This window comes from Entelurus aequoreus, linkage group LG13 (assembly GCF_033978785.1).
Source record: "Entelurus aequoreus isolate RoL-2023_Sb linkage group LG13, RoL_Eaeq_v1.1, whole genome shotgun sequence".
NCBI classification, from domain to species: Eukaryota; Metazoa; Chordata; class Actinopteri; order Syngnathiformes; family Syngnathidae; genus Entelurus; species Entelurus aequoreus.
Window position 1 is genome coordinate 13,463,846 of NC_084743.1, and position 27,500 is coordinate 13,491,345.

Here is a 27,500-nt window from a genome sequence, read left to right on the forward strand (position 1 = left end):
ATATTCAGCTGGGAATGACTACAACAGTAAATAAACACAAGACATATATATACTCTATTAGCCACAACACAACCAGGCTTATATTTAATATGCCACAAATTAATCCTGCATAAAAACACCTACGTGTTTGTTATGCTAGCTCCTAGCTCCTCTGCTAGCTCCTAGCTCCATAGAACACGCCAATACAATTCAAACACCTGATCAACACACACAATCACTCAGCCCAAAAGACCGTTCACCTAACCCAAGGTTCATAAAGCTTATATATTTAAAAAAAAGTTACGTACGTGACGCGCACATACGGTCAAGCTATCAAATGTTTGGAAGCCAAAGCTGCATACTCACGGTAGCACGTCTGCGTCTTTGTCATCCAAATCAAAGTAATCCTGGTAAGAGTCTGTGTTGTCCCAGTTCTCTACAGGCGTCTGTGTACCGAAGTCAAAAGTCCTCCTGGTAAGAGTCTCTGTTATCCGAGTTCTTCCATCTTGACTGCATCTTTCGGGAATGTAAACAAAGAAGCGCCGGCTGTGTACGTGTTGCTGCTGACTTCCTTCGCAAAATACTCCGCTTCGCACCGACAACTTTCTTCTTTGCTTGCTCAGCTTCTTTCTCCATAATGCAATGAACATAATTGCAACAGATTCACCAACACGGATGTCCAGAATACACCCAGAATGAGATGAAAACAGCTATTTCGTATTGGCTTCAATGTGGAAGGCATACCCGTGTTCCCCGGGCTACGTCATGCGCATACGTCATCCTCAGAGGCGTTTCAGTAGGCCTTTAAAGGCCTACTGAAAGCCACTACTAGCGACCACGCAGTCTGATAGTTTATATATCAATGATGGAATCTTAACATTGCAACACATGCCAATACGGCCGGGTTAACTTATAAAGTGACATTTAAAATTTCCCGCGAAACTTCCGGCTGAATACGTCTATGTACGATGACGTATGCGCGTGACGTCAATCGTTGAAACGGAAGTATTCGGACACATTGTGTCCAATACAAAAAGCTCTGTTTTCATTTCAAAATTCCACAGTATTCTGGACATCTGTGTTGGTGAATCTTTTGCAATTTGTTTAATGAACAATGAAGACTGCAAAGAAGAAAGCTGTAGGTGGGATCGGTGTATTAGCGGCGGACTACAGCAACACAACCAGGAGGACTTTGAGATGGATAGCAGACGGGTACTGATGAGCAGATGAGGGCTGGCTGGCAGTAGGTGGATAGCTAATGTTTTTGGCGTAGCTCTGTGAGGTACCGTTGCTAAGTTAGCTTCAATGGCGTCGTTAGCAATAGCATTGTTAAGCTTCGCCAGCCTGGAAAGCATTAACCGTGTAGTTACATGTACATGGTTTAATAGTATTGTTGATATTCTGTCTATCCTTCCAGTCAGGGGTTTATTTCTTTTGTTTCTATCTGCATTTAAGCACGATGCTATCACGTTAGCCCCGTAGCTAAAGAGCTTCACCGATGTATTGTCGTGGAGATAAAAGTCACTGTGAATGTCCATTTCGCGTTCTCGACTCTCATTTTCAAGAGGATATAGTATCCGAGGTGGTTTAAAATACAAATCCGTGATCCACAATAGAAAAAGGAGAGAGTGTGGAATCCAATGAGCCAGCTTGTACCTAAGTTACGGTCAGAGCGAAAAAAGATACGTCCTGCACTGCACGCTGGTCCTTCACTCTCACGTTCCTCATCCACAAATTTTTCATCCTCGCTCAAATTAATGGGGTAATCGTCGCTTTCTCGGTCCGAATCTCTCTCGCTGCATTGTAAACAATGGGGAAATGTGAGCAGCCCTTCCTCCTGTGACGTCACGCTACTTCCGGTACAGGCAAGGCTTTTTTTTAATCAGAGACCAAAAGTTGCGAACTTTATAATCGTTGTTCTCTACTAAATCCTTTCAGCAAAAATATGGCAATATCGCGAAATGATCAAGTATGACACATAGAATGGATCTGCTATCCCCGTTTGAATAAAAAAAAATTCATTTCAGTAGGCCTTTAATGTTCCAACTGAGAAACGACATTTTTTTTTTTGCAAATAATCATTAACTTAGAATTTAATGGCAGCAAAACATTGCAAACAAGATGGCACAGGGGCATTTTTACCACTGTGTTACATGGCCTTTCCTTTTAACAACACTCAGTAAAGGTTTGGGAACTGAGGAGACACATTTTTGAAGTGGAATTCTTTCCCATTCTTGCTTGATGTACAGCTTAAGTTGTTCAACAGTCCGGGGGTCTCCCTTGTGCTATTTTAGGCTTCATAATGCACCACACATTTTCAATGGGAGACAGGTCTGGACTACAGGCAGGCCAGTCTAGTACCCGCACTCTTTTACTATGAAGCCACGCTGTTGTAACACGTGGCTTGGTATTGTCTTGCTGAAATAAGCAGGGGCGTCCATGAAAAGACGTTGCTTGGATGGCAACATATGTTGCTCCAAAACCTGTATGTACCTTTCAGCATTAATGGTGCCTTCACAGATGTGTAAGTTACCCATGTCTTGGGCACTAATACACCCCCATACCATCACACATGCTGGCTTTTACACTTTGCGCCTAGAACAATCCGGATGGTTCTTTTCCACTTTGGTCCGGAGGACACAACGTCCACAGTTTCCAAAAACAATTTGAAATGTGGACTCGTCAGACCACAGAACACTTTTCCACTTTGCATCAGTCCGTCTTAGATGAGCTCGGGCCCAGCGAAGCCGGCGGCGTTTCCGGGTGTTGTTGATAAATGGCTTTCGCTTTGCATAGGAGAGTTTTAACTTGCACTTACAGATGTAGCGACGAAGTGTAGTTACTGACAATGGTTTTATGAAGTGTTCCAGAGCCCATGTGGTGATATCCTTTACACACTGTCGGTTTTTGATGCAATACCGCCTGAGGGATCGAAGGTCACGGGCATTCACTGTTGGTCTTCATCCTTGCTGCTTACGTGCAGTGATTTCTCCAGATTCTCTGAACCTTTTGATAATATTACGGACAGTAGATGGTGAAATCCCTAAATTCCTTTCAACAAACCAACATACATCCCTTAAAAATCTTACAAAAACGGGAACTTAGAATGATCCATAATGTGGGGTTTAAGGAGCACACAAATAGCTTATTTTTAAGGTAAAAAATGTTCAAATGTCCTGATTTGGTAGAATATTTGACAGGGTTTATCCTGTTTAAAGCAAGAAGTTATCAATTGCAAATATTAAAAGTTTATTCCTAGAAAGAGATGTGGGGTATAACCTCGGAGGAACGGCAAAATATCAACACGCTTTAGCACTTAGCACAAGTAAAAGTTTTTGTGTCTCAGTCTGTGGGGTGAAATTACGGAACTGTCAGTAACTACAGTTGGTCGCTACATCTGTAAGTGCAAGTTAAAACTCTACAATGCAAAGCCAAAGCCATTTATCAACAACACCCGGAAAGGCCGCCGGCTTTGCTGGGCCCGAGCTCATCTAAGACGGACTGATGCAAAGTGGAAAAGTGTTCTGTGGACTGACGAGTCCACATTTCAAATTGTTTTTGGAAACTGTGGACGTCGTGTCCTCCGGAACAAAGAGTAAAAGAACCATCCGGATTGTTCTAGGCGCAATGTTCAAAAGCCAGCATCTGTATTAGTTCCCAAGACATGGGTAACTTACACATCTGTGAAGGCTCCATTAATGCTGAAAGGTACATACAGGTTTTGGAGCAACATATGTTGCCATCCAAGCAACGTTATCATGGACGCCCCTGCTTATTTCAGCAAGACAATGCCAAGCCACGTGTTACAACAGCGTGGCTTCATAGTAAAAGAGTGCGGGTACTAGACTGGCCTGCCTGTAGTCCTGACCTGTCTCCCATTGAAAATGTGTGGCGCATTATGAAGCCTAAAATACCACGGGCGGTATAGCTCGGTTGGTAAAGTGGCCGTGCTGGCAACTTGAGGGTTCCAGGTTCGATCCCCGCTTCCGCCATCCTAGTCACTGCCGCTGTGTCCTTCGGCAAGACACTTTACCCACCTGATCCAAGTGCCACCCACACTGGTTTAAAAAATGTAACTTAGATATTGGGTTTCACAATGTAAAGCGCTTTGAGTCACTAGAGAAAAGCGCTATATAAATATAATTCACCACCACCACCACAACGGAGACCCCCGGACTGTTGAACAACTTAAGCTGACAAGAATGGTAAATAATTCCACCTGAGAAGCTTCAAAAATGTGTCTCCTCAGTTCCCAAACCTTTACTGAGTGTTGTTAAAAGGAAAGGCCATGTAACACAGTGGTGAACATGCCCCCGTGACAACTTTTTTGCAATATTTTGCTGCCATTAAATTCCAAGTTAATGATTATTTGCAAAAAAAAATTGCATTTCTCAGTGTGAACATGAAATATCTTGTCTTTGCAGTCTATTTAATTGAATATAAATTGAAAACGATTTGCAAATCATTGTATTTTGTTTTTATTTACCATTTACACAACGTGACAACTTCACTGGTTTGGGGTTTTGTAATCCAGACCGAGTTTCTTAGCCTTGCTCCCACGCTGGAAGTGAAAAATGAAACAAATGTCCCCAAATCTCTTTTTGTCGGTTACTGATGCCGAACGTAGGTGACACATTTGGAACTTATTAAAGAATAAAACCACAACTTTAAGACAGAGACCCAATGCAAAGATGTCATTCACATACTTGCCAACCTTGAAACCTCCGATATCGGGCGGGGGGCGTGGTTGGGGCGGGAGGCGTGGTTGGGGCGTGGTTAAGGGCGTGGTTAAGAGGAGAGTATATTTACAGCTAGAATTCACCAACTCAAGTATTTCATATATATATATATCTTTCAGTGAATTCTAGCTATATATATATATATATATATATCTATATATATATATATATATGTATATATATTTATTTTATTATACATATAAATAAAAGAAATACTTGAATTTCAGTGTTCCGGAGGCTATCCAGTAGATGGCAGCATTGTCCTGTTTAACTTCTCCGTTCATGTCTGAGTATATCATTTCGGCCACCGTGTTCAATGGAGAAGTCTGTTCTACAAAATTGTACAGGCAACATAATTACATACCCCTTCCCCTTGGAACTGTCCTGGATGAACTGAAACTCTTGTTTCCATTCGTTTTGGAACTTGCAAGCGTATTTTTTCATCTTGCTCGTCGACGGCGTCGCCATGTCTGTATACTTCCTCGTTCTTCTGCTTCGTCTCCTTCTTGTGTGCGCAGTTGTGCACTTTACCCTCTAAAAGCCGTAGATGTTATGACGTCATTGGGCAGGCAAGCTGTTTATATTGTGGGAAAGCGGACGTGAGAACAGGCTGTCTCCACTCAGGTCCGCATTGAGCTGGAGGGGGCGTGGCCTCCAGCTCCGGCTGAATACCGGGAGTTTGTCGGGAGAAAATTTCTGCCGGGAGGTTATCGGGAGAGGCGCTGAATACCGGGAGTCTCCCGCTAAAAACGGGAGGGTTGGCAAGTATGCATGCAAATGCAGTAAGACCCATGATGCATTGCATTCCCATGTCACACGTTCAAGCCCTGGTATTTACATTTAGGTAATTTGTGTTTCACACTTAAAGTTGAGGTGCCCTGCTTCAATTTTGATGTTGGAAATTGGTGTGATATCAGCAAAACAAACATGGTGTGATATCAGTTTGCATATAAGCATTCCTGCAGCGTGTCTACTTGTGTCTAAATGTCCTCCAATAAGCACACAACGTTGGTCTTTTCTTCTATTTCAGCCAAGTCATTTACAAAACCCAAAAGCAGTGAAGTTGTCACGTTGTGTAATTTGTAAATATAAAACCGAATACAATGATTTGCAAATCCTTCTCGACAAAGACTTAATGTTCGAACTGAGAAAGTTAATTTTTTTCTTTGCGAATAATCACTAACTTAGAATTTAATGGCAGCAACACATTGCAAAAAAGTTGGCATGGGGGCATTTTTACCACTGTGTTACATGGCCTTTCCTTTTAACAACACTCAGTAAAGGTTTGGGAACTGAGGAGACACATTTTTGAAGTGGAATTCTTTCCCATTCTTGCTTGATGTACAGCTTAAGTTGTTCAACAGTCCGGGGGTCTCCCTTCTGCTATTTTAGGCTTCATAATGCGCCACACATGTTCAATGGGAGACAGGTCTGGACTACAGGCAGGCCAGTCTAGTACCCGCACTCTTTTACTACGAAGCCACGCTGTTGTAACACGTGGCTTGGCATTGTCTTGCTGAAATAAGCAGGGGCGTCCATGGTAACGTTGCTTGGATGGCAACATATTTTGCTCCAAAAGCTGTATGTACCTTTCAGCATTAATGGTGCCTTCACAGATGTGTAAGTTACCCATGCCTTGGGCACTAATACACCCCCATACCATCACACATGCTGCCTTTTACACTTTGCGCCTAGAACAATCTTGATGGTTCTTTTACTCTTTGTTCCGGAGGACACGACGTCCACAGTTTCCAAAAACAATTTGAAATGTGGACTCGTCAGTCCACAGAACACTTTTCCACTTCGCATCAGTCCATCTTAGATGAGCTCGGGCCCAGCGAAGCCGGCGGCCTTTCCGGGTGTTGTTGATAAATATATAAATGGCTTTGGCTTTGCATTGTAGAGTTTTAACTTGCACTTACAGATGCTGGCTTTTGAACTTTGCGCCTGGAACAATCTTGATGGTTCTTTTACTCTTTGTTCCGGAAGACACGACGTCCACAGTTTCCAAAAACAATTTGAAATGTGGACTCGTCAGTCCACAGAACACTTTTCCACTTTGCATCGGTCCATCTTAGATGAGCTCGGGCCCAGCGAAGCCGACGGCCTTTCCGGGTGTTGTTGATAAGTATATAAATGGCTTTGGCTTTGCATTGTAGAGTTTTAACTTGCACTTACAGATGCTGGCTTTTGAACTTTGCGCCTATTACAATTGAAATCTACAATAAAATCTTGTTTGACTGGCGAGCGTGGGGGTGCTCGGGGGACCGCCAATCTTCAGTACCGCCCACATTTTCTTTGATGTCTAACTCGACCCACAACGTTTGATTCTTTGCAGGATGTAGAGGAGTTCGTGGAGGGTTCGGGAGAGGACGGCTTTATCGTCTTTACCCTGGGCTCCATGGTGTCCACCATGCCTGTGGAGATAGCCCAGCAGTTCTTTGAAGCCTTCGAAAGGATTCCTCAAAGGGTAACAACGCCGTTAAAACCCGTACTCCACTCACAAACATAACAGAATCTCTGACGTTGGAACGTTACACACATGGACTTATTGATCAAGCACTAAAACTGGACGATTATGGCTCAAATTATATTATTGTGACAGTTTTTCGCAGTTTTTCATTATTGGAAAACATGGGTTTTTATCGTGCCACCAACCAGTTCGGCCTTGGCAGTCAGCAGGCCGGGTCTGGACACCAACACTGATCCGAGACGACTCGCAATCTTTGCATTGCAAGTTGTCCCTTTGCACGGATAGAAAAGTACAACTTCAGCACAATTGATAATAACTATAGCAACGGCCTTTGAGCATAAGAGTTGTGTGATAACGTACACACAATTATTCTAACACCCATCGGGAGCAAGGGTGAAGTGTCTCGCTCAAGGACGCGACGGACGTGACGTAGGTTGGTAGAAGGTGGGGATGGAACCAGGAACCCTCAGGTTCCGCGCCACGCCGTCCCCGTACGGCGTGGCGGTATGGGGATCATACGTAAATGTCTCGAGGCTGTTCAAAATAAAAGAGCGACCCTCAGAAGTTGTGACTGCTGTCCTGTTTGTACGTGGATCTGACGTCCATGATGTCGTTCGCACAGGCCTGGCCCTAACAATCTGGCGCCCTAGGCAAGATTTTAGGTGGCGCCCCCCCCCCCCACATCGGCAGTGAAGTGTATATACTCACAAGAAACCGAATAGCTTTGTCTTTGACCTGCTGCCTTGATGTTTTACCTACCAACTTCTTTAAGAATGTTTTTGACTGCCTATCAACAGACATCTTGCAAATAGTTAATAATTCTATTAAATCGGGCAATTTCCCGAAGGCTTTCAAAACTGCAGTCATTAAACCTCTTCTAAAAAAGCAGAGCCTAGATGCCTCTGTTATCAACAACTACAGACCAATTTCAAATCTACCATTCATAAGTAAAATAATTGAGAAAGTTGTCCTCCAACAACTAAATCACTTCTTGGCTTCTACTGGCTGCCACAACAACTTCCAGTCAGGATTTCGACCTCTTCATAGCACAGAGACGGCCCTTCTTAAAGTTATAAATGACATCCGTCTAAACACAGACTCTGGCAAAACTTCAGTATTAATGCTTTTGGACCTCAGTGCTGCATTTGACACTGTCGACCACTCAATACTTTTGGACAGGTTGGAAAACTGGGTGGGGATCTCAGGCACAGTTTTAAGCTGGTTCAAGTCATATCTACAAGATAGGAACTATTTTGTTTCCATTGGTGACTTTGTATCAGAACCAACCAACGTAACGTGTGGAGTCCCCCAAGGTTCAATCTTGGGGCCGACTTTATTTAACATCTATATGCTCCCACTAGGACAAATCATGCAAAATAATAACATTGACCATCATTGCTATGCCGATGACACCCAAATCTATGTAGCGCTATCACCAAATGACTATCGCCCCATAGATCTTCTGTGCCAGTGCATTGAGCAAGTCAAACACTGGATGTGCCAAAATTTCCTACAACTAAATGAAGATAAAACTGAGATAATTGTTTTTGGTGCTAAAAAAGAAAGGTTTAAAGTCATCCAACACCTTCAATCACTGTCCCTGAAAACCTCAAATCAAGCCAGAAATCTTGGGGTTATTTTAGATTCTGATTTACATTTCGACAGTCACATCAAATCAGTAACAAAATCGGCCTACTATCACCTCAAAAATGTAAAAAGACTTAGAGGGCTCATGTCAGCTCAAGACTTAGAAAAACTTGTACATGCCTTTATTACCAGTAGGCTAGACTATTGTAATGGTCTCCTTGCAGGTCTTCCCAAAAAAACTGTCAGGCAGCTACAGCTTGTTCAGAACGCTGCTGCTAGAGTTCTAACAAAGACCAAAAAATGTGAGCACATTACACCAATTCTTAAATCCTTACATTGGCTCCCTGTACATCAGAGAATAGATTTCAAAATCCTCCTGCTCACATATAAATCACTACATGGTCTAGGGCCCAAGTATATCACTGATATGCTCCCACTATATACGCCCTCTAGATCACTAAGATCTTCTGAGAGCAATCTGTTAGCGGTTCCAAGAGTAAACTCCAATCAAGGGAGATCATCATTCAGTCACTATGCAACACATAGCTGGAATAAACTTCCTGAAGATGTCAGACTCTCCCCAACTCTCACTACTTTTAAAACTAGACTGAAGACTTTTATGTTCACCTTAGCTTTCAGCTAAATCTTTTAATCTTTTAACTTTTAACGTCTGCACTGTTTTTATTTTTATTGTCTGCATTTTAATTTTGCTTTTATTTTCTTTCATTTCACTTTGTTGTCTGTGAAGCACTTTGAGTCTGCCTTGTGTATGAAAAGCGCTATACAAATAAAGTTGCCTTGCCTTGCCTTGCCTTGACCTTTTTTTTTTACTTAAAGAAAGCAAATTAACATATTATATGAGAATCTTATGTTATGATTATCTTTAACTGAATCACAGCAGTGCTCAAATTAAAAAACAGCATTCCCTCTCATGTAATATTGCTTAATTAACATTAATGATGTGCACTTTAACAACTAGACTTACAACTATACCTAATATATAAAGGGGTGGAAAAGTGACTATTACCTGCAGGATAAACATTAGCTAACCAGAAGGCAATAACAATGTAAACAAAAAACAGATGCTTAAAAGATCTACTACAAATGTCCCTGAGGAATGTAAGGTGGGAGTACTGTAATTACCTAACGTTACATTATTATTTTCCATAACAATTTAGCCCCCTCCACAATATTAACCCGACGTTAAAACAGAACTAGCTATTTATTGATTAGCAAATGCCGAATCATGTAACATTAGCTTAATGCTAAAAAGCCAGTTTACTATCACATTCTGTAACAGACAAATAATTTCATGTAGGCTAACGTTACCTACCTGCTACCTCTGTCTTTTTCTCGTTTCTCCTCCTCTTCTTTTGTCTTTTTTCTTCCCTGGGCACCTGACAGTTTTGGCCGTTTTTTTTGGGGGGGGGGGTGGGGGGGGGGGCGGCGTAATGTTGTAACATAATATTTCTATTAAATAGAGATATTGTCCAACTCTTTAATTACCGATACCGATATCAACCGATACCGATATCAACCGATATATACAGTCGTGGAATTAACACATTATTATGCCTAATTTGGACAACCAGGTATGGTGAAGATAAGGTACTTTTTGAAAAAATGAATCAAATAAAATAAGATAAATTAATTCAAAACATTTTCTTGAATAAAAAAGAAAGTAAAACAATATAAAAACAGTTACATAGAAACTAGTAATTAATGAAAATGTGTAAAATGAACTGTTAAAGGTTAGTACTATTAGTGGAGCAGCAGCACACACAATCATGTGTGCTTACGGACTGTATCCCTTGCAGACTGTATTGATATATATTGATATATAATGTAGGAACCAGAATATTAATAACAGAAAGAAACAACCCTTTTGTGTAAATGAGTGTAAATGGGGGAGGGAGGTTTGTTGGGTTGGTGCACTAATTGTAAGTGTATTTTGTGTTTTTTATGTGGATTTAATAAAAAAAATTAAAAAAAAACAAAAACGATACTGATAATAAAAAACCGATACCGATAATTTCCGATATTATGTAATTAATGAAAATGTGTAAAATTAACTGTTAAAGGTTAGTATTATTAGTGGACCAGCAGGACGCACAATCATGTGTGCTTACGGACTGTATCCCTTGCAGACTGTATTGATATATATTGATATATAATGTAGGAACCAGAATATTAATAACAGAAAGAAACAACCCTTTTGTGTGAATGAGTGTGAATGGGGGAGGGAGGTTTTTTGGGTTGGTGCACTAATTGTAAGTGTATCTTGTGTTTTTTATGTGGATTTAATAAAAAAACAAAAATAAAAAAAAAACCCAAAAAAAACCAAAAACAAAAAAAACGATACTGATAATAAAAAACCGATACCGATAAATTTCGATATTAAATCTTAACGCATTTATCGTCTAATTAGGAGTCTTTCTTTGTTTACTTACTACTAAAAGACAAGTTGTCCAGTATTTATTTATATTCATTTAAGGACGAACTTGCAATAATAAACATATGTTTAATGTACCCTAAGATTTTTTTGTTAAAATAAAGCCAATAATGAAATTTTTTGTGGTCCCCTTTATTTACAAAAGTATGGAAAAGTATGGAAAAGTATCGGAATACATTTTGGTACCGGTACCAAAACATTGGTATCGGGACAACACTAGTGACTATTGATCATGCACACTAGCGCTGTGTCAAATAAAATGGTGAGATCGCAAACTTTCTAATATACTTTTTGTCTTACTCATACGCTCACTCTTTCGTTTCTCCGTTACACGCTCAGGAATTTGCATGCACGTTCATCTTTTTTTTCCTCCCGATTATAATATTCTTATGATCCTGAGATGCCAAAAATCTAAATCATGATTAAAATTCGATTGATTGTCCTAACCTAAAAGTGTGTGTGTGTGTTTCAGGTTTTGTGGCGATACACCGGAGTTATACCCAAGCATGTGCCGAAGAACGTCAAACTCATGAAGTGGCTGCCTCAGAATGACCTCTTGGGTATGCCGTCCAAAAACGTGACACGTGAAGAAGTGAAGGTAAAAAACTATGTGATAATTTCCGGTGTGCTCCTCAGCCCACCCCAAGGCCAAAGCCTTCCTCACCCACGCAGGAACCCATGGCATCTATGAAGGGATCTGCAACGCTGTGCCCATGCTGATGTTCCCGCTGTTCGGGGACCAGGGAGACAACGCCCTCCGCATGGTGACGCGCGGCATCGCCGAGAAACTCGCCATCATCGACGTGACGGCAGACCAACTAGTGGCCGCTCTGAATAACATCATCAATAATAAAAGGTAAGACGGTGGAAGAGGATAACGATGCAGCATTCATACTCCAAACTAGGGATTCACTTTCAGTTCAGTTTCAGCATGCATACGACACAATCCCAGTTGTGTCATTACAGCACGTCCGAAAAGGAGTAGGAAGAAGCAGAGCGTATTTAATCCTACCCCTTTTCATACCGTAGCAATTTTATCCCATTTCCTTGTCCTCTGTAGCAGAACAGTGAACAAATAAATAATAAATAAATAACATACCTTAGTTAGCATACACATATTAAATATATAAATAATCTTTGTCTCAATAATAAAAAAAAGGGTAGAACATGTTCATCGTAATTCTTGTTCTGTGTACTTAGAGAACACTTGTAGTTTGAACTACCGTATTTCCTTGAATAGCCGCAGGGGCGCTAGTTAATTTAAAACCTCTTCTCACTCCTGCGGTTACCAAAACCATGCGGAATGGGCAAGCATGCGCTAATTATTTTAAAACCTCTTCTCACTCCGGCGCATACCTTATCATGAAAAGCACATTTAATTAAAAAAACGTTATTATGATCTTACCTTTACTTGTAAATGGGTCCATGTGCAGCTGCTTCTGATCAAAGGCAGTCTTTCTTATCTTTCTTCAATTTTAAAAGTCTCTGGAGATATTCCTTTTATTATTACCTCCTGTTTCGATTGAAAGTCCAGTTTAGAAAACTGTTTTATTTTAGATATGTAATCCTCCATGTTAAAAGTGCAAGCAAACAATTTCTGCTCATGCTTGCTGCTTGTTGTCTTCTTCTGCAGTACCTGTCTCCTGCAGTACTGGTAGTCGCAAGAAGGATCACTAGCGCCCTCTACCACCAGGAGGCGGGAGTCATTTAACTACTCATATTTGACCCGGCGGAAGTGCCAAGCATGCGCTAATTATTTTGCGAAACGAGTTTGACCCGGCTGTAATTCTAGGCAGGCGAATACTATATTCCCGGCGCCAATTCAAGGAAATACGGTATCTCTTAAACTGAATCATATTGCTGCTTTGTTGGATTTCAAAAAACACCTGCTTAAAAATTCTAATACAAATGTCCCTGAGGAATGTAAGGTGGGAGTACTGTAATTACCTAACGTTACATTATTATTTTCCATAACAATTTAGCCCCCTCCACAATATTAACCCGACGTTAAAACAGAACTAGCTACTTATTGATTAGCAATTGCCGAATCATGTAACATTAGCTTAATGCTAAAAAGCCAGGTTACTATCACATTCTGTAACAGACAAATAATTTCATGTAGGCTAACGTTACCTACCTGCTACCTCTGTCTTTTTCTCGTTTCTCCTCCTCTTCTTTTCTATTTTGTCTTCCCTGGGCACCTGACAGTTTTGGCCGTTTTGACATCTTGTGTTGATTTTTTGATGTGGTAAGAGTCATGATACGGGAAGGGAGGGGGCGCACCGTGCGGGGGGATGGGGGCGTAATGTTGTAACAAATAATATTTCGATTAAATAGGCTTTACTTTGCATTTTAATTAACGTGGGATTATTTTTTGTATTTAGAAATAATAGTACCAACTTTTATTTATTTATTTTCTCCAACATTTGTGGCACTGGCGTGGCGCCCCCTGCTGGACGGCGCCCTTAGCATTTGCCTATACGGCCTATGCCACGGGCCGGCCCTGCTTTGCAATGACCACATCCATCATTTTACAGCATAATTCATTGACCTTGAACTGACATGTGATCGCCTCCCTGCAGCTACAAGGAGAAGATGGTGAAATTGTCTGCCGTGCACCTGGACCGTCCTGTTCCGCCTCTGGACCTGGCTGTTTTCTGGACAGAGTTTGTCATGAGACACAACGGAGCCGCGCACCTACGAGTGGCCGCGCACGACCTGAACTGGTTCCAGTACCACAGTCTGGACGTCATCGGCTTCCTGCTCGCCGTGGTCACCTTTGCGCTGTGGCTGACGCTCAGGTGCTGCCTGCTCTGCACGCGCAAGTGTTGCGGCAGAGGGACGGCCAAGAGGAAAACCGAGTAAAGACGATATATGGGATATGAAGTCATTTTAAACGGTGGGCTGTGAATTTGAAGGTGATCAACTTTATTTTTTGACAAAATTGTCCAAATTTGAATGTTTCAAAAGTCTCAGGTGCTGTAGTACGGATAGGTTTCCGACGACACCCGCCATCTTGTGCGTCAAAACTTTTAACCGAGCACGCCTCTATTGTTATTTTTGTGCAAAATGGGTCACACGTGCGTCCTGTGGGGTTGTAGAAATCGAGCGAATTCCGGACAAGGAACCACAAAGTAACGTATTTTCCGGACCAATGAATGGTCTATTTTCGACCTTTTTTCATATATAAGGCTGGGAGGACTCGCGCCTCAGGGTTCCTCGGACCACCAATGACGGACATGACAGGCTTGACGGTTTGGAGATTTTGTTTATTTTTCAATAAACCTCCTTCTCTGGTCGCTTTTCAGCCTTCCGCGTCTTCGTCTCGCTCTCGCTCGGGTTCGTTCTCGGCCATCCACTCCGACTCCACCAACCCCGTCCTTCTGGGCTGCTGCCCTTTTATACAGTGACAGGTGATGAGACAACTGCGCCCAGGTGGGCCATCTACGCACCTGTCGCCCATCTCAAAGCTGGCCCCGCCTCGCTGCAGGTCCGCAGGCCACGCCTCCTCACAGACGCATTGAAGGAGTCATATTATTATTATTTTTTTCTAAATGTAAAAGTCTTCCTTGTGGTCTACATAACATGTAATGGTGGTTCTTTGGTCAAAATGTTTTACACATCATCTTCAAGCCGCTTTCTGACAGTCGTTTCCGGATGCGCCGTTTTGTGGGCGGTCTTATCTACGTGGCTCACCTTCGGCGACGTCTTCTCCCCGTCATCTTTGTTGTAGCGGTGTAGCGTGCAAGGACGGGAGTGGAAGAAGTGTCAAAAGATGGCGCTAACTGTTTTAATGACATTCAGACTTTACTTCAATCGATAACGGAGCAGCATCTCCTCATCCGGAAACAACAGCAAGGCCAGAAATGTGTCCCGTGAAAAACCGTCCGACCGGAACTCTCTAATAACTAAAGTTCCTTGGTTGAATAATGTAGACTCACAACACCGGTATGTTTTAGCGCTTTCATGGCGAGTTTACCGGCAGATATAAGTAAGAACTTTACACTACTTTATATTAGAAATGGCAACAGTGGAGGATGAATGTCCCATAACAAGAAGATAGAGAAAAATAAGAAGCTTATCGACCACGGCGTAGCCACGGACTACAAAGGCGGACGTACGCAATTTTTCAGTACTTATGCAGACCCCAAGTACAGATCAGCAGGTACCAGAAGATAAGAAAAGTTGCTTTTGCATAATATTGCCAAACAAAACGCCAGATAATATGTCTTACCTTATACACACACACCATAATAAAACTCCTATGTTGAAGCACATCAAACGGTGCAGTCAACACGTATCTCTTATGTTTGACTGCCATCTACTGGTCACACTTATCATCACACCATGTACCAAATAAAATTCCTTCGAGGCGGGTAAGCTCAACCAAACGTATTCCTTACATTAGGCGCAAAAAGGAAAATGATTTTAAACGGGGATAGCAGATCCATTCTATGTGTCATACTTGATCATTTCGCGATATTGCCATATTTTTGCTGAAAGGATTTAGTATAGAACAACGACGATAAAGTTCGCAACTTTTGGTCTCTGATAAAAAAAAGCCTTGCCCCTACCGGAAGTAGCGTGACGTCACCGGAGGAAGGGCTGCTCACATTTCCCCATTGTTTACAATGCAGCGTGAGAGGTTCGGACCGAGAAAGCGACGATTACCCCATTAATTTGAGCGAGGATGAAAGATTTGTGGATGAGGAGCGTGAGAGTGAAGGACTAGCGTGCAGTGCAGGACGTATCATTTTTCGCTCTGACCGTAACTTCGGTACAAGGGTTCATTGGATTCCACACTCTCTCCTTTTTCTATTGTGGATCACGGATTTGTATTTTAAACCACTTCGGATACTATATCCTCTTGAAAATGAGAGTCGAGAACGCGAAATGGACATTCACAGTGACTTTTATCTCCACGACAATACATCGGCGAAGCTCTTTAGCTACGGAGCTAACGTGATAGCATCGTGCTTAAATGCAGATAGAAACAAAATAAATAAACCCCTGACTGGAAAGATAGACAGAAAATCAACAATACTATTAAACCATGGACCTGTAACTACACGGTTAATGCTTTCCAGCTTGGCGAAGCTTAACAATGCTGTTGCTAACAACGCCATTGAAGCTAACTTAGCAACGGGACCTCACAGAGCTATGCTAAAAACATTAGCGCTCCACCTACGCTAGCCAGCCCTCATCTGCTCATCAACAGCCGTGCTCACCTGCGTTCCAGCGATCGACGGAGCGACAAAAGACTTCACCCGATCATCGATGCGGTCGGCGGCCCGGAGACGGAGGAAGTCAAGGTGAGGTCGGCGGCTAGCGCGTCTGCTATCCATCTCAAAGTCCTCCTGGTTGTGTTGCTGCAGCCAGCCGCTAATACACCGATCCCACCTACAGCTTTCTTCTTTGCAGTCTTCATTGTTCATTAAACAAATTGCAAAAGATTCACCAACACAGATGTCCAGAATACTGTGGAATTTTGAGATGAAAACAGAGCTTTTTGTATTGGATTTAATGTGTCCGAATACTTCCGATTTAACGATTGAAGTCACGCGCATACGTCATCATACATAGACGTTTTCAACCGGAAGTTTAGCGGGAAATTTAAAATTGCACTTTATAAGTTAACCCGGCCATATTGGCATGTGTTGCAATGTTAAGATTTTATCATTGATATATAAACTATCAGACTGCGTGGTCGCTAGTAGTGGCTTTCAGTAGGCCTTTAAGTGCGCCTTATAGTCCGGAGAATACGGTATATCAGGGTAAGATTCCGAATCAGTAGTCCGTTCGTCTTTTCCCATCTCATCTCGCCAATATCTTCCTATTTCTGTAAGTACCTGGCTTTGCCAACCCCATCTCACGTCTGCGTGTAGGAAACTTTCACGTCCTCTTTCAAATTTCCCGAAGTTGACGTCATTGTCGAAGCAAAGGTGCCAAAAAATACTCAGAAAGCTGCCGCAGGCGAGTAAACAAAGTCATGACACACGAGATGGCGGCTCCTGCGCTAACGGAAACCCGTGAATTAAATCATATCGGAGATCAGGGGTGTCCAAGCTTTTTCCAGCGAGGGACACAATGAAGGAAAGTTCAAACGCAGGAGTTACTTTGATACATTTAGTGCAATAAAGTTGCTCCTGTGCCACAGTTATGTGCCTATGGCCATAACCCGCCCACGTCCTGGCGCAGTGCCACCACACACACACACAGGAACAGGATATCGTCATATTCAAAAGCAGAGTTTGTTAAAGCGGCAACTGTGGCGTCCGTTTTCAAATCAGGAAGTGCACGTCAGCTGTGATTGACAGCCATGAATGCCAATCATGCACACAAACATTTTTTTGTTGTCTTTTACAGAGTTTAACTCTCTAATTTTATTGGTTTAATTTGTATTTCTACACCACAAATGCAAGCAGGGGGTGGTGTTTTTGTATATGTTGGGTTAGATCAGGGGTGTCCAAAGTGCGGCCCGCAGCTAATTGTTTACCGGCCCGCCACACATTCTGGAAATGCTATTGCAAACATTTTTAAATCATTTAATAAAGTGGAATGAGGTGAAATCTCACGGGAGAAAGTTGCAATGTTGATACAAAGCTGCCATGCAGGCTGTTTTTTTTTCTTTTGTCTTTATTTTTTTGCTATTGCTCCCGAAAAAATGTTGTTTTTAAAAAATGAATGTTGTAATGAATTATTGGCCTATTCAAGGCTCCAATTACTTAAAATATTTCACTTTAAAATGTTTTTGTGGAAAATATTGCATATGTGGTTGCGGTATAAAAACAACATTTTCTTTGACAAAAGAGCATAAAACAGGGGTCACCAACGCGGTGCCCGCGGGCACCAGGTCGCCCGTAAGGACCAGATGAGTAGCCCGCTGGCCTGTTCTAAAAATAGCTCAAATAGCAGCACTTACCGGTGAGCTGCTTCTATTTTTTAAAATTTTATTTATTTACTAGCAAGCTGGTCTCGCTTTTCCGACATTTTTAATTCTAAGAGAGACAAAACTCAAATAGAATTTGAAAATCCAAGAAAATATTTTAAAGACTTGGTCTTCACTTGTTTAAATAAATTCATACATTTTTTTTTACTTTGCTTCTTATAACTTTCAGAAAGACAATTTTAGAGAAAAAATACAACCTTAAAAATGATTTTAGGATTTTTAAACACATATACCTTTTAAATTCCTTCCTCTTCTTTCCTGACAATTTAAATCAATGTTCAAGTAAATGTATTTTTTTTATTGCAAAGAATAATAAATACATTTTAATTTAATTCTTCATTTTAGCTTCTGTTTTTTCAACAAATAATATTTGTGAAATATTTCTTCAAACTTATTATGATTAAAATTCAAAAAAAATATTCTGGCAAATCTATAGAAAATCTGCAGAATCAAATTTAAATCTTATTTCAAAGTCTTTTGAATTTCTTTTAAAATTTTTGTTCTGAAAAATCTAGAAGAAATAATGATTTGTCTTTGTTAGAAATATAGCTTGGTCCAATTTGTTATATATTCTAACAAAGTGCAGATTGGATTTTAACCTATTTAAAACATGTCATCCAAATTCTAAAATTAATCTTAATCAGGAAAAATTACTAATGATGTTCCATAAATTATTTTTTTAATTTTTTCAAAAAGATTCGAATTAGCTAGTTTTTCCTCTTCTTTTTCTCGGTTGAATTTTGAATTTTAAAGAGTTGAAATTGAATAAAAACTATGTTTCAAAATTTTATTGTCATTTTTTTCCCGTGTTTTCTCCTCTTTTAAACCGTTCAATTAAGTGTAAATATCATTAATTATTAATAATAACATAGAGTTAAAGGTAAATTGAGCAAATTGGCTATTTCTGGCAATTTATTTAAGTGTGTATCAAACTGGTAGCCCTTCGCATTAATCACTACCCAAGAAGTAGCTCTTGGTTTCAAAAAGGTTGGTGACCCCTGGCATAAAACAACCAAAATAAATCTGAGGTTGATCTTGTGACTTAAGTGTTGAAAGTAAAACAAATAATAATAAAAACGTATCACTTTATGAGTGGGGGACCTTTTAGATCCCAAAGATATTTAGTGGGATTTTATTGATCTTTTCACTGTGACTGATTACTCAGAAATAATAACACATTTAAATCAATGGTGTCCTGCATTATTGATCTTTTGAGGAATCCAATTACTTCACATCAAACATTGCTTTCTGAATGTTTTGGGCTGCGGGGAAAATACTGCATATTTCAGTTTTACTATGAAAAACAAAGTTGTCTATGACAGAAAAGACATTTTTTTTAAATTTTTTTACTTTATATCAACCTGAAGTTGATATAGAGATTTACTGTAAGCGTTACATTAAATATTAAAATAATAATTTGACTTATTTTTAACATGCTAATGACGGAGACTTATGGTCCCCGGGAGCCTTAAAGGTAAAAACAAAACAAAAAATCCATATATTTTGTTATGGTTTGAAAATGAAAAATTTCAAAGCGGCCCTCAGTGGAAAAAGTTTTGTCATAGAGCAGCTATAAAGATGCTAAAAGGAATCCAGTGTGGTTCAATAAATACTATGGTGTTTAAGGTGATGACGCCAATTAGTGTAATAGCTAATAATATACTTTATCAATGCATTTATTATATTTTACAAAATGCCAAAGGCTGTTAAAAAAAATGCCAGTCCTTTTCTGCCTCCTAGTGGTCAGTGAGTATGTTGCAATGTGACATTAAAAACACTAATAAATCATCATGGGAAAGCTGTGAAAGAAATGTCCACTTGTTTTTTTTTTAAACATATTTTTTTAACCCTCAGAAGACAAAGGCTGAATTTTTGTGTGCTTTTCAGTAAGTTTTTGCTGTATTTTGACAGAATTCTTATGATTTTTTTCATTTTCAATTTTTTACATTTCAGTGTCCAATTTTTTCACAGGTGTACTGTCAGTTATTCCACAAGAGTTAAAGTTAAAGTTAAGGTACCAATGATTGTCACACACACACTAAGTGTGGCGAGATTATTCTCTGCATTTGACCCATCACCCTTGATCACCCCCTGGGAGGTGAGGGGAGCAGTGGGCAGCAGCGGTGGCCGCGCCCGGGAATAATTTTTTTGGTGATTTAACCCCCAATTCCAACCTTTGATGCTGAGTGCCAAGCAGGGAGGTAATGGGTCCCATTTTTATAGTCTTTGGTATGACTCGGCCGGGGTTTGAACTCACAACCTACCGATCTCAGGGCGGACACTCTACCCACAGGCTGTAAAAGTCGATAGTTTTCCAAAGAACGTTTTTTGGATTATTTTATTTTTTTTCCCTTTCTTTGCTCAAATCTCTCAATCAACTCCAAAAAATACCAAATTTAACACAATTTGCTTCTTGTCTTGTTTAGTAGATGTCATCAGTGTTTGAACCTGACAGTTTACCTCAGATGGCATCAATAGTCATTTCTTCGACTTCTTTAGTTTTGTCTTCCTCAAGGTTCAACTTTAGGAATTGTGCTCTATAAATGAACTCGCCTTCTTGTAGGTGAGATATGAATGTACCATGTCAGTTTCCAAGTACAAACCCCGTTTCCATATGAGTTGGGAAATTGTGTTAGATGTAAATATAAACGGAATACAATGATTTGCAAATCCTTTTCAAGCCATATTCAATTGAATGCACTACAAAGACAACATATTTCATGTTCAAACTCATAAACGTTATTTTTGTTTTGCAAACAATTAACTTAGAATTTCATGGCTGCAACATGTGGCAAAGTAGTTGGGAAAGGGCATGTTCACCACTGTGTTACATGGCCTTTTCTTTTAACAACACTCAGTAAAGGTTTGGGAACTGAGGAGACACATTTTTGAAGCTTCTCAGGTGGAATTCTTTCCCATTCTTGCTTGATGTACAGCTTAAGTTGTTCAACAGTCCGGGGGTCTCCCTTCTGCTATTTTAGGCTTCATAAAGCACCACACATTTTCAATGGGAGACAGGTCTGGACTACAGGCAGGCCAGTCTAGTACACGCACTCTTTTACTATGAAGCCACGTTGATGTAACACGTGGCTTGGCATAGTCTTGCTGAAATAAGCAGGGGCGTCCATGGTAACGTTGCTTGGATGGCAACATATGTTGCTCCAAAAGCTGTATGTACCTTTCAGCATTAATGGCGCCTTCACAGATGTGTAAGTTACCCATGTCTTGGGCACTAATACACCCCCATACCATCACACATGCTGGCTTTTACACTTTGCGCCTAGAACAATCCGGATGGTTCTTTTCCTCTTTGGTCCGGAGGACACGACGTCCACAGTTTCCAAAAACAATTTGAAATGTGGACTCGTCAGACCACAGAACACTTTTCCACTTTGTATCAGTCCATCTTAGATGAGCTCGGGCCCAGCGAAGCCGACGGCGTTTCTGGGTGTTGTTGATAAATGGTTTTCGCCTTGCATAGGAGAGTTTTAACTTGCACTTACAGATGTAGCGATCAACTGTAGTTACTGACAGTGGGTTTCTGAAGTGTCCCTGAGCCCATGTGGTGATATCCTTTACACACTGATGTCGCTTGTTGATGCAGTACAGCCTGAGGGATCGAAGGTCACGGGCTTAGCTGCTTACGTGCAGTGATTTCTCCAGATTCTCTGAACCCTTTGATGATATTACGGAGCGTGGATGGTGAAATCCCTAAATTCCTTGCAGTAGCTGGTTGAGAAAGGTTTTTCTTAAACTGTTCAACAATTTGCTCAGGCATTTGTTGACAAAGTGGTGACCCTCGCCCCATCCTTGTTTGTGAATGACTGAGCATTTTATGGAATCTACTTTTATACCCAATCATGGCACCCACCTGTTCCCAATTTGCCTGTTCACCTTTGGGATGTTCCAAATACGTGTTTGATGAGCATTCCTCAACTTTATCAGTATTTATTGCCACCTTTCCCAACTTCTTTGGCATGTGTTGCTGGCATCAAATTCTAAAGTTAATGATTATTTGCAAAACAAATTTTTTTTTGTCAGTTTGAACATCAAATATGTTGTCTTTGTAGCATATTCAACTGAATATGGGTTGAAAATGATTTGCAAATCATTGTATCCCGTTTATATTTACATCTAACACAATTTCCCAACTCATATGGAAACGGGATTTGTAGGATGGAAGCAACATGAAGGTGTTTCTGTTTCTTTCATTTATTGTAATCAACAGAAAGATATTGTTTTAACCCAAGAACTACAAAGCGGAGAGAAGGCAAGATCTGCTCAAGTTCCAGACAAACTCTTTTTGAACTGTTTTACGAACCTCTTTTTTGAACTCTTTTACGACCTCTTTTTGAACCGACCTTTTCTGTGAACTGTTTACGACCTTTTCTGGGAGCTGTTTACGACCCTCGTCCCTTAGAAACAGCTGTGGCCATGTGGTCAGGGAAGGTCCAAATACAAGAAGGAGGCGTGCCATCTTTTGGCAGAGCGTGATGACACTGTACAAGAGTACAGATGTACACGCTTCTCCTCACTGAGCCAAATTGAATTTTGTCTCTGTTTAATTCTTTGCTTCTTGTCTTCCTCAAGGTTCAACTTTCGGAATTGTGCTCTATAAATGAACTTGCCTTGTTGTAGGTGAGATATGAATGTACCATGTCACAGTTTCCAAGTACATTTCCTGAACATTTAAGTTCATCATCATAGGAAATAGTTGGTATTATCAAGACGTTAAATGTTTTCAAACTCAAATCTACAACTCCTCTATAGACCAGTTCAGTATATGACACCTTAGGTGTCACTTAAAAAAACATCACACCTACACCACCAGTTTCCTCTACTAGTGTGGGTTTGATCAGTCACCTCAGTTGGACTTGCACCGCCATCAAGATGCACGCACTCTGGACCATATCTGCCCTTCACATGTTCTCCTGGTTTGCAGGTAAAACAAGACATTCTCTACAATAACTGCAGATTCCGCTGTGAAGAATCTAATCTTCTTTGAGTTTTTTCTCGGCGTCAGAGGCGACAGGTAGCGGCATTGTGGGCGGAAAGGTTGCAAAGCCTCATTCCAAACCCTACATGGCATCTCTGCAGGTCCGAGGACAGCACACGTGTGGCGGGATACTAATACGTGAGGACTTTGTTCTGACTGCAGCCCATTGCAAACTGTGAGTTTGTGTACAGGAACACCTGGGCAAAGAACAACATTCTTCCAATCAAGATTTCTTGAAAGCAATTACACTCTTAAAAGTCCATTATTCTATTTTCCAACTCTAAGTGGGAACTAGATGTGTGTGATGTTTTGATCTTGATATCTCTTAGACCAGGGGTCACCAACCTTTTTGAAACCAAGAGCTACTTTTTGGGTACTGATTAATGCGAAGGGCTACCAGTTTGATACACACTTAAATAAATTGCCAGAAATAGCCAATTTGCTCAATTTACCTTTAACTCTGTTATTATTAATAATTAATGATATTTACACTTAATTGAACGGTTTAAAAGAGGAGAAAACACAAAAAAAATGACAATTAAATTTTGAAACATAGTTTATCTTCAATTTCGACTCTTTAAAATTCAAAATTCAACCGAAAAAAAAGAAGAGAAAAACCAGCTAATTCGAATCTTTTTGAAAAAATTAAAAAAAGAATTTATAGAACATCATTAGTAATTTTTCCTGATTAAGATTAATTTTAGAATTTTGATGACATGTTTTAAATAGGTTAAAATCCAATCTGCACTTTGTTAGAATATATAACAAATTGGACCAAGCTATATTTCTAACAAAGACAAATCATTATTTCTTCTAGATTTTCCAGAACAAAAATTTTAAAATAAATTCAAAAGACTTTGAAATAAGATTTTAACTTGATTCTACAGATTTTCTAGATTTGCCAGAATAATTGTTTTGAATTTTAATCATAATAAGTTTGAAGAAAAATTTCACAAATATTATTTGTCGAAAAAACAGAAGCTAAAATGAAGAATTAAATTAAAAGTTATTTATTTTTCTTTACAATAAAAAAAATTTTTTTTACTTGAACATTGATTTAAATTGTCAGGAAAGAAGAGGAATGCATTTAAAAGGTAAAAATGTATATGTGTTTAAAAATCCTAAAATCATTTTTAAGGTTGTATTTTTTCTCTAAAATTGTCTTTCTGAAAGTTATAAGAAGCAAAGTAAAAAAAATTATGAATTTATTTAAACAAGTGAAGACCAAGTCTTTAAAATATTTTCTTGGATTTTCAAATTCTATTTGAGTTTTGTCTCCCTTAGAATTAAAAATGTCGGGCAAAGCGAGACCAGCTTGCTAGTAAATAAATACAATTTAAAAAATCGAGGCAGCTCACTGGTAAGTGCTGCTATTTGAGCTATTTTTAGAACAGGCCGGCGGGCTACTCATCTGGTCCTTACGTGCTACCTTGTGCCCGCGGGCACCGCGTTGGTGACCCCTGACTTAGACCCAACAAACTAACAGACATGATTTCAGTGTGTGGGAGGAAGTTGGAACACACACAGAAAACAAAACCATGTGTGAAGTTGGCCCCCTCATCATTGCAAATATTCAAATAAAACAATTTTGCTAGGGATGTAAACATTTTCCTTTGTGCCGTTACGGTTTTTAAGATTATTCTAAAATGCAAAACCCAAAACCAGTGAAGTTGTCACGTTGTGTAAATGGTAAATAAAAACAGAATACAATGATTTGCAAATCCTTTTCAACTTATATTCAATTGAATAGACTTCAAAGACAAGATATTTAATGTTCCCACTGAGAAACTTAATTTTTTTTCTTCAAATAATCATTAACTTAGAACAGTGGTTCTTAACCTTGTTGGAGGTACCGAACCCCACCAGTTTCATATGCACATTCACCGAACCCTTCTTTAGTGAAAATTAAAATGTTTTTTTTTCAAATTCAAGACAAATTTATATGTTGTTGGTAACACTTTAATATGGGGAACATATTCTAAGTAACAAAGACTTCATTTAGAGTTATTTGGTTGGGGTTAGGGGGTTAGGGTTATAATAAGGCCATGCAGAATAAAGCATTAATTAGTACTTAATAATGACTAGATAAGAGCCAATATGTTACTAATTTGCATGTTAATAAGCCATACTTGCCAACCCTCCCGTTTTTACCGGGAGACTCCCGGTATTCAGCGCCTCTCCCGATAACCTCCCGGCAGAAATTTTCTCCCGACAAACTCCCGGTATTCAGCCGGGGCTGGAGGCCACGCCCCCTCCTGCTCAATGCGGACCTGATTGGGGACAGCCTGTTCTCACGTCCGTTTTCCCACAATATAAACAGCTTGCCTGCCCAATGACGTCATAACTGTAGAATGATCGAGGGCAAGTTCTTGGTTTCTTATGTGGGTTTATTGTTAGGCAGTTTCATTAACGTCCTCCCAGCGCGGTAACAACACACAACAACAGCAGTCACGTTTAGTCTACCGTAAAGCAGTTCGTCTGCCGTAAACAGCAATGTTGTGACACTCTTAAACGGGACAATACTGCCATCTACTGGATAGCCTCCAGAACACTGAAATTCAAGTATTTCTTTTATTTATGTGTATAATAAAATAAATATATATATATATATATATATATATATATATATATATATATATATATATATATATATATATGTATATATATATATATATATATATATATATATATATATATATATATATATATATGTATATATATATATATATATATATATATATATATATATATATATATATATATATATATATATATATATGTATATATGTGTATATATATGTATGTATATATATATATATATATATATATGTATGTATATATATATATATATATATATATATATATGTATATATGTATATATATATATGTATATATATATATATGTATATATATATATATATGTATGTATATATATGTATATATATGTATATATATGTATATATGTATATATATGTATATATATATATATATATGTATATATATATATATATATATATATATATATATATATATATATATATATATATATATATATATATATAGCTAGAATTCACTGAAAGTCAAGTATTTCATACATATATATATGTATATATATGTATGAAATACTTGAGTTGGTGAATTCTAGCTTAAATATATTCCCCTATTAACCACGCCCCGCCCCAACCACGCCCCACCCCCGACAACGCCCCGCCCCCATCCCCCACCTCCCGATATCGGAGGTCTCAAGGTTGGCAAGTATGTAATAAGCAACTAATTAATGGTGAATATGTTCCCCATACTAAAGTGTTACCATTTTACTGGTGCACAAAATGAACCGTGCATGAACATAGCCTTGTTCAAACAACAAAACCAACACAGTGCATAAACTCACAACAAATTACACACCTGCAAATCAGTCTGACTTCTGCTGTTGTCGTATCCGTAATACGCCCGATAGGGAGAAGTTTTTATTTACATCATGAGTCGGGTGTGTCTTGACCTCCGCCGAACCTCTGAGCCCGACTCACCGAACCCCTAGGGTTTGATCGAACCCAGGTTAAGAACCACTGACTTAGAATTTAATGGCAGCAACACATTGCCAAAAAGTTGGCATTGGGGCATTTTTACCACTGTGTTACATGGCCTTTCCTTTTAACAACACTCAGTAAACGTTTGGGAACTGAGGAGACACATTTTTGAAGTGGAATTCTTTCCCATTCTTGCTTGATGTACAGCTTAAGTTGTTCAACAGTCCGGGGGTTTCCGTTGTGGTATTTTAGGTTTCGTAATGTGTGTATTAGTCCCCATGCCTTGGGCACTAATACACCCCCATACCATCACACATGCTGACTTTTACACTTTGCGCCTATAACAATCCGGATGGTTCTTTTCCTCTTTGGTCCGGAGGACACGACGTCCACAGTTTCCAAAAACAATTTGAAATGTGGACTCGTCAGACCACAGAACACTTTTCCACTTTGTATCAGTCCATCTTAGATGAGCTCAGGCCCAGCGAAGCCGGCGGCATTTCTGGGTGTTGTTGATAAATGGCTTTCGCTTTGCATAGTAGAGTTTTAACTTGCACTTACAGATGTAGCGACCAACTGTAGTTACAGACAGTGGTTTTCTGAAGTGTTCCTGAGCCCATGTGGTGATATCCTTTACAAACTGATGTCGCTTTTTGTATCGCCTGAAGGTCACGGGCATGCCACTTACGTGCAGTGATTTCTCCAGATTCTCTGAACCTTTTGATGATATTACGGAGCGTAGATGGTGAAATCCCTAAATTCCTTGCAATAGCTGGTTGAGAAATGTCGTTCTTAAAC

The 27,500-nt window shown here is 39.7% G+C and overlaps 2 protein-coding genes across 2 annotated transcripts in view; both read left to right on the forward strand.

Annotated features, from left to right (window-relative positions):
* LOC133663193 (UDP-glucuronosyltransferase-like) overlaps positions 1-19,916 on the forward strand; it is a 21,800-nt gene extending 1,884 nt beyond the window's left edge. The window contains exons 2-5 of the mRNA XM_062067478.1: positions 7,057-7,188; positions 11,703-11,790; positions 11,867-12,086; positions 13,813-19,916. Coding sequence (XP_061923462.1) covers positions 7,057-7,188; positions 11,703-11,790; positions 11,867-12,086; positions 13,813-14,095 — 723 coding nt within the window. The 3' untranslated portion in view covers positions 14,096-19,916. The remainder of the gene's footprint in view (positions 1-7,056; positions 7,189-11,702; positions 11,791-11,866; positions 12,087-13,812) is intronic.
* A 3,107-nt stretch (positions 19,917-23,023) lies between these two features.
* The window catches only part of LOC133663703 (granzyme B(G,H)-like), a 6,349-nt gene continuing 1,872 nt past the window's right edge, over positions 23,024-27,500 (forward strand). Inside the window, exons 1-2 of the mRNA XM_062068386.1 lie at positions 23,024-23,121; positions 23,203-23,350. Of these exons, the coding sequence (XP_061924370.1) occupies positions 23,070-23,121; positions 23,203-23,350 (200 nt within the window). The 5' untranslated portion in view covers positions 23,024-23,069. The remainder of the gene's footprint in view (positions 23,122-23,202; positions 23,351-27,500) is intronic.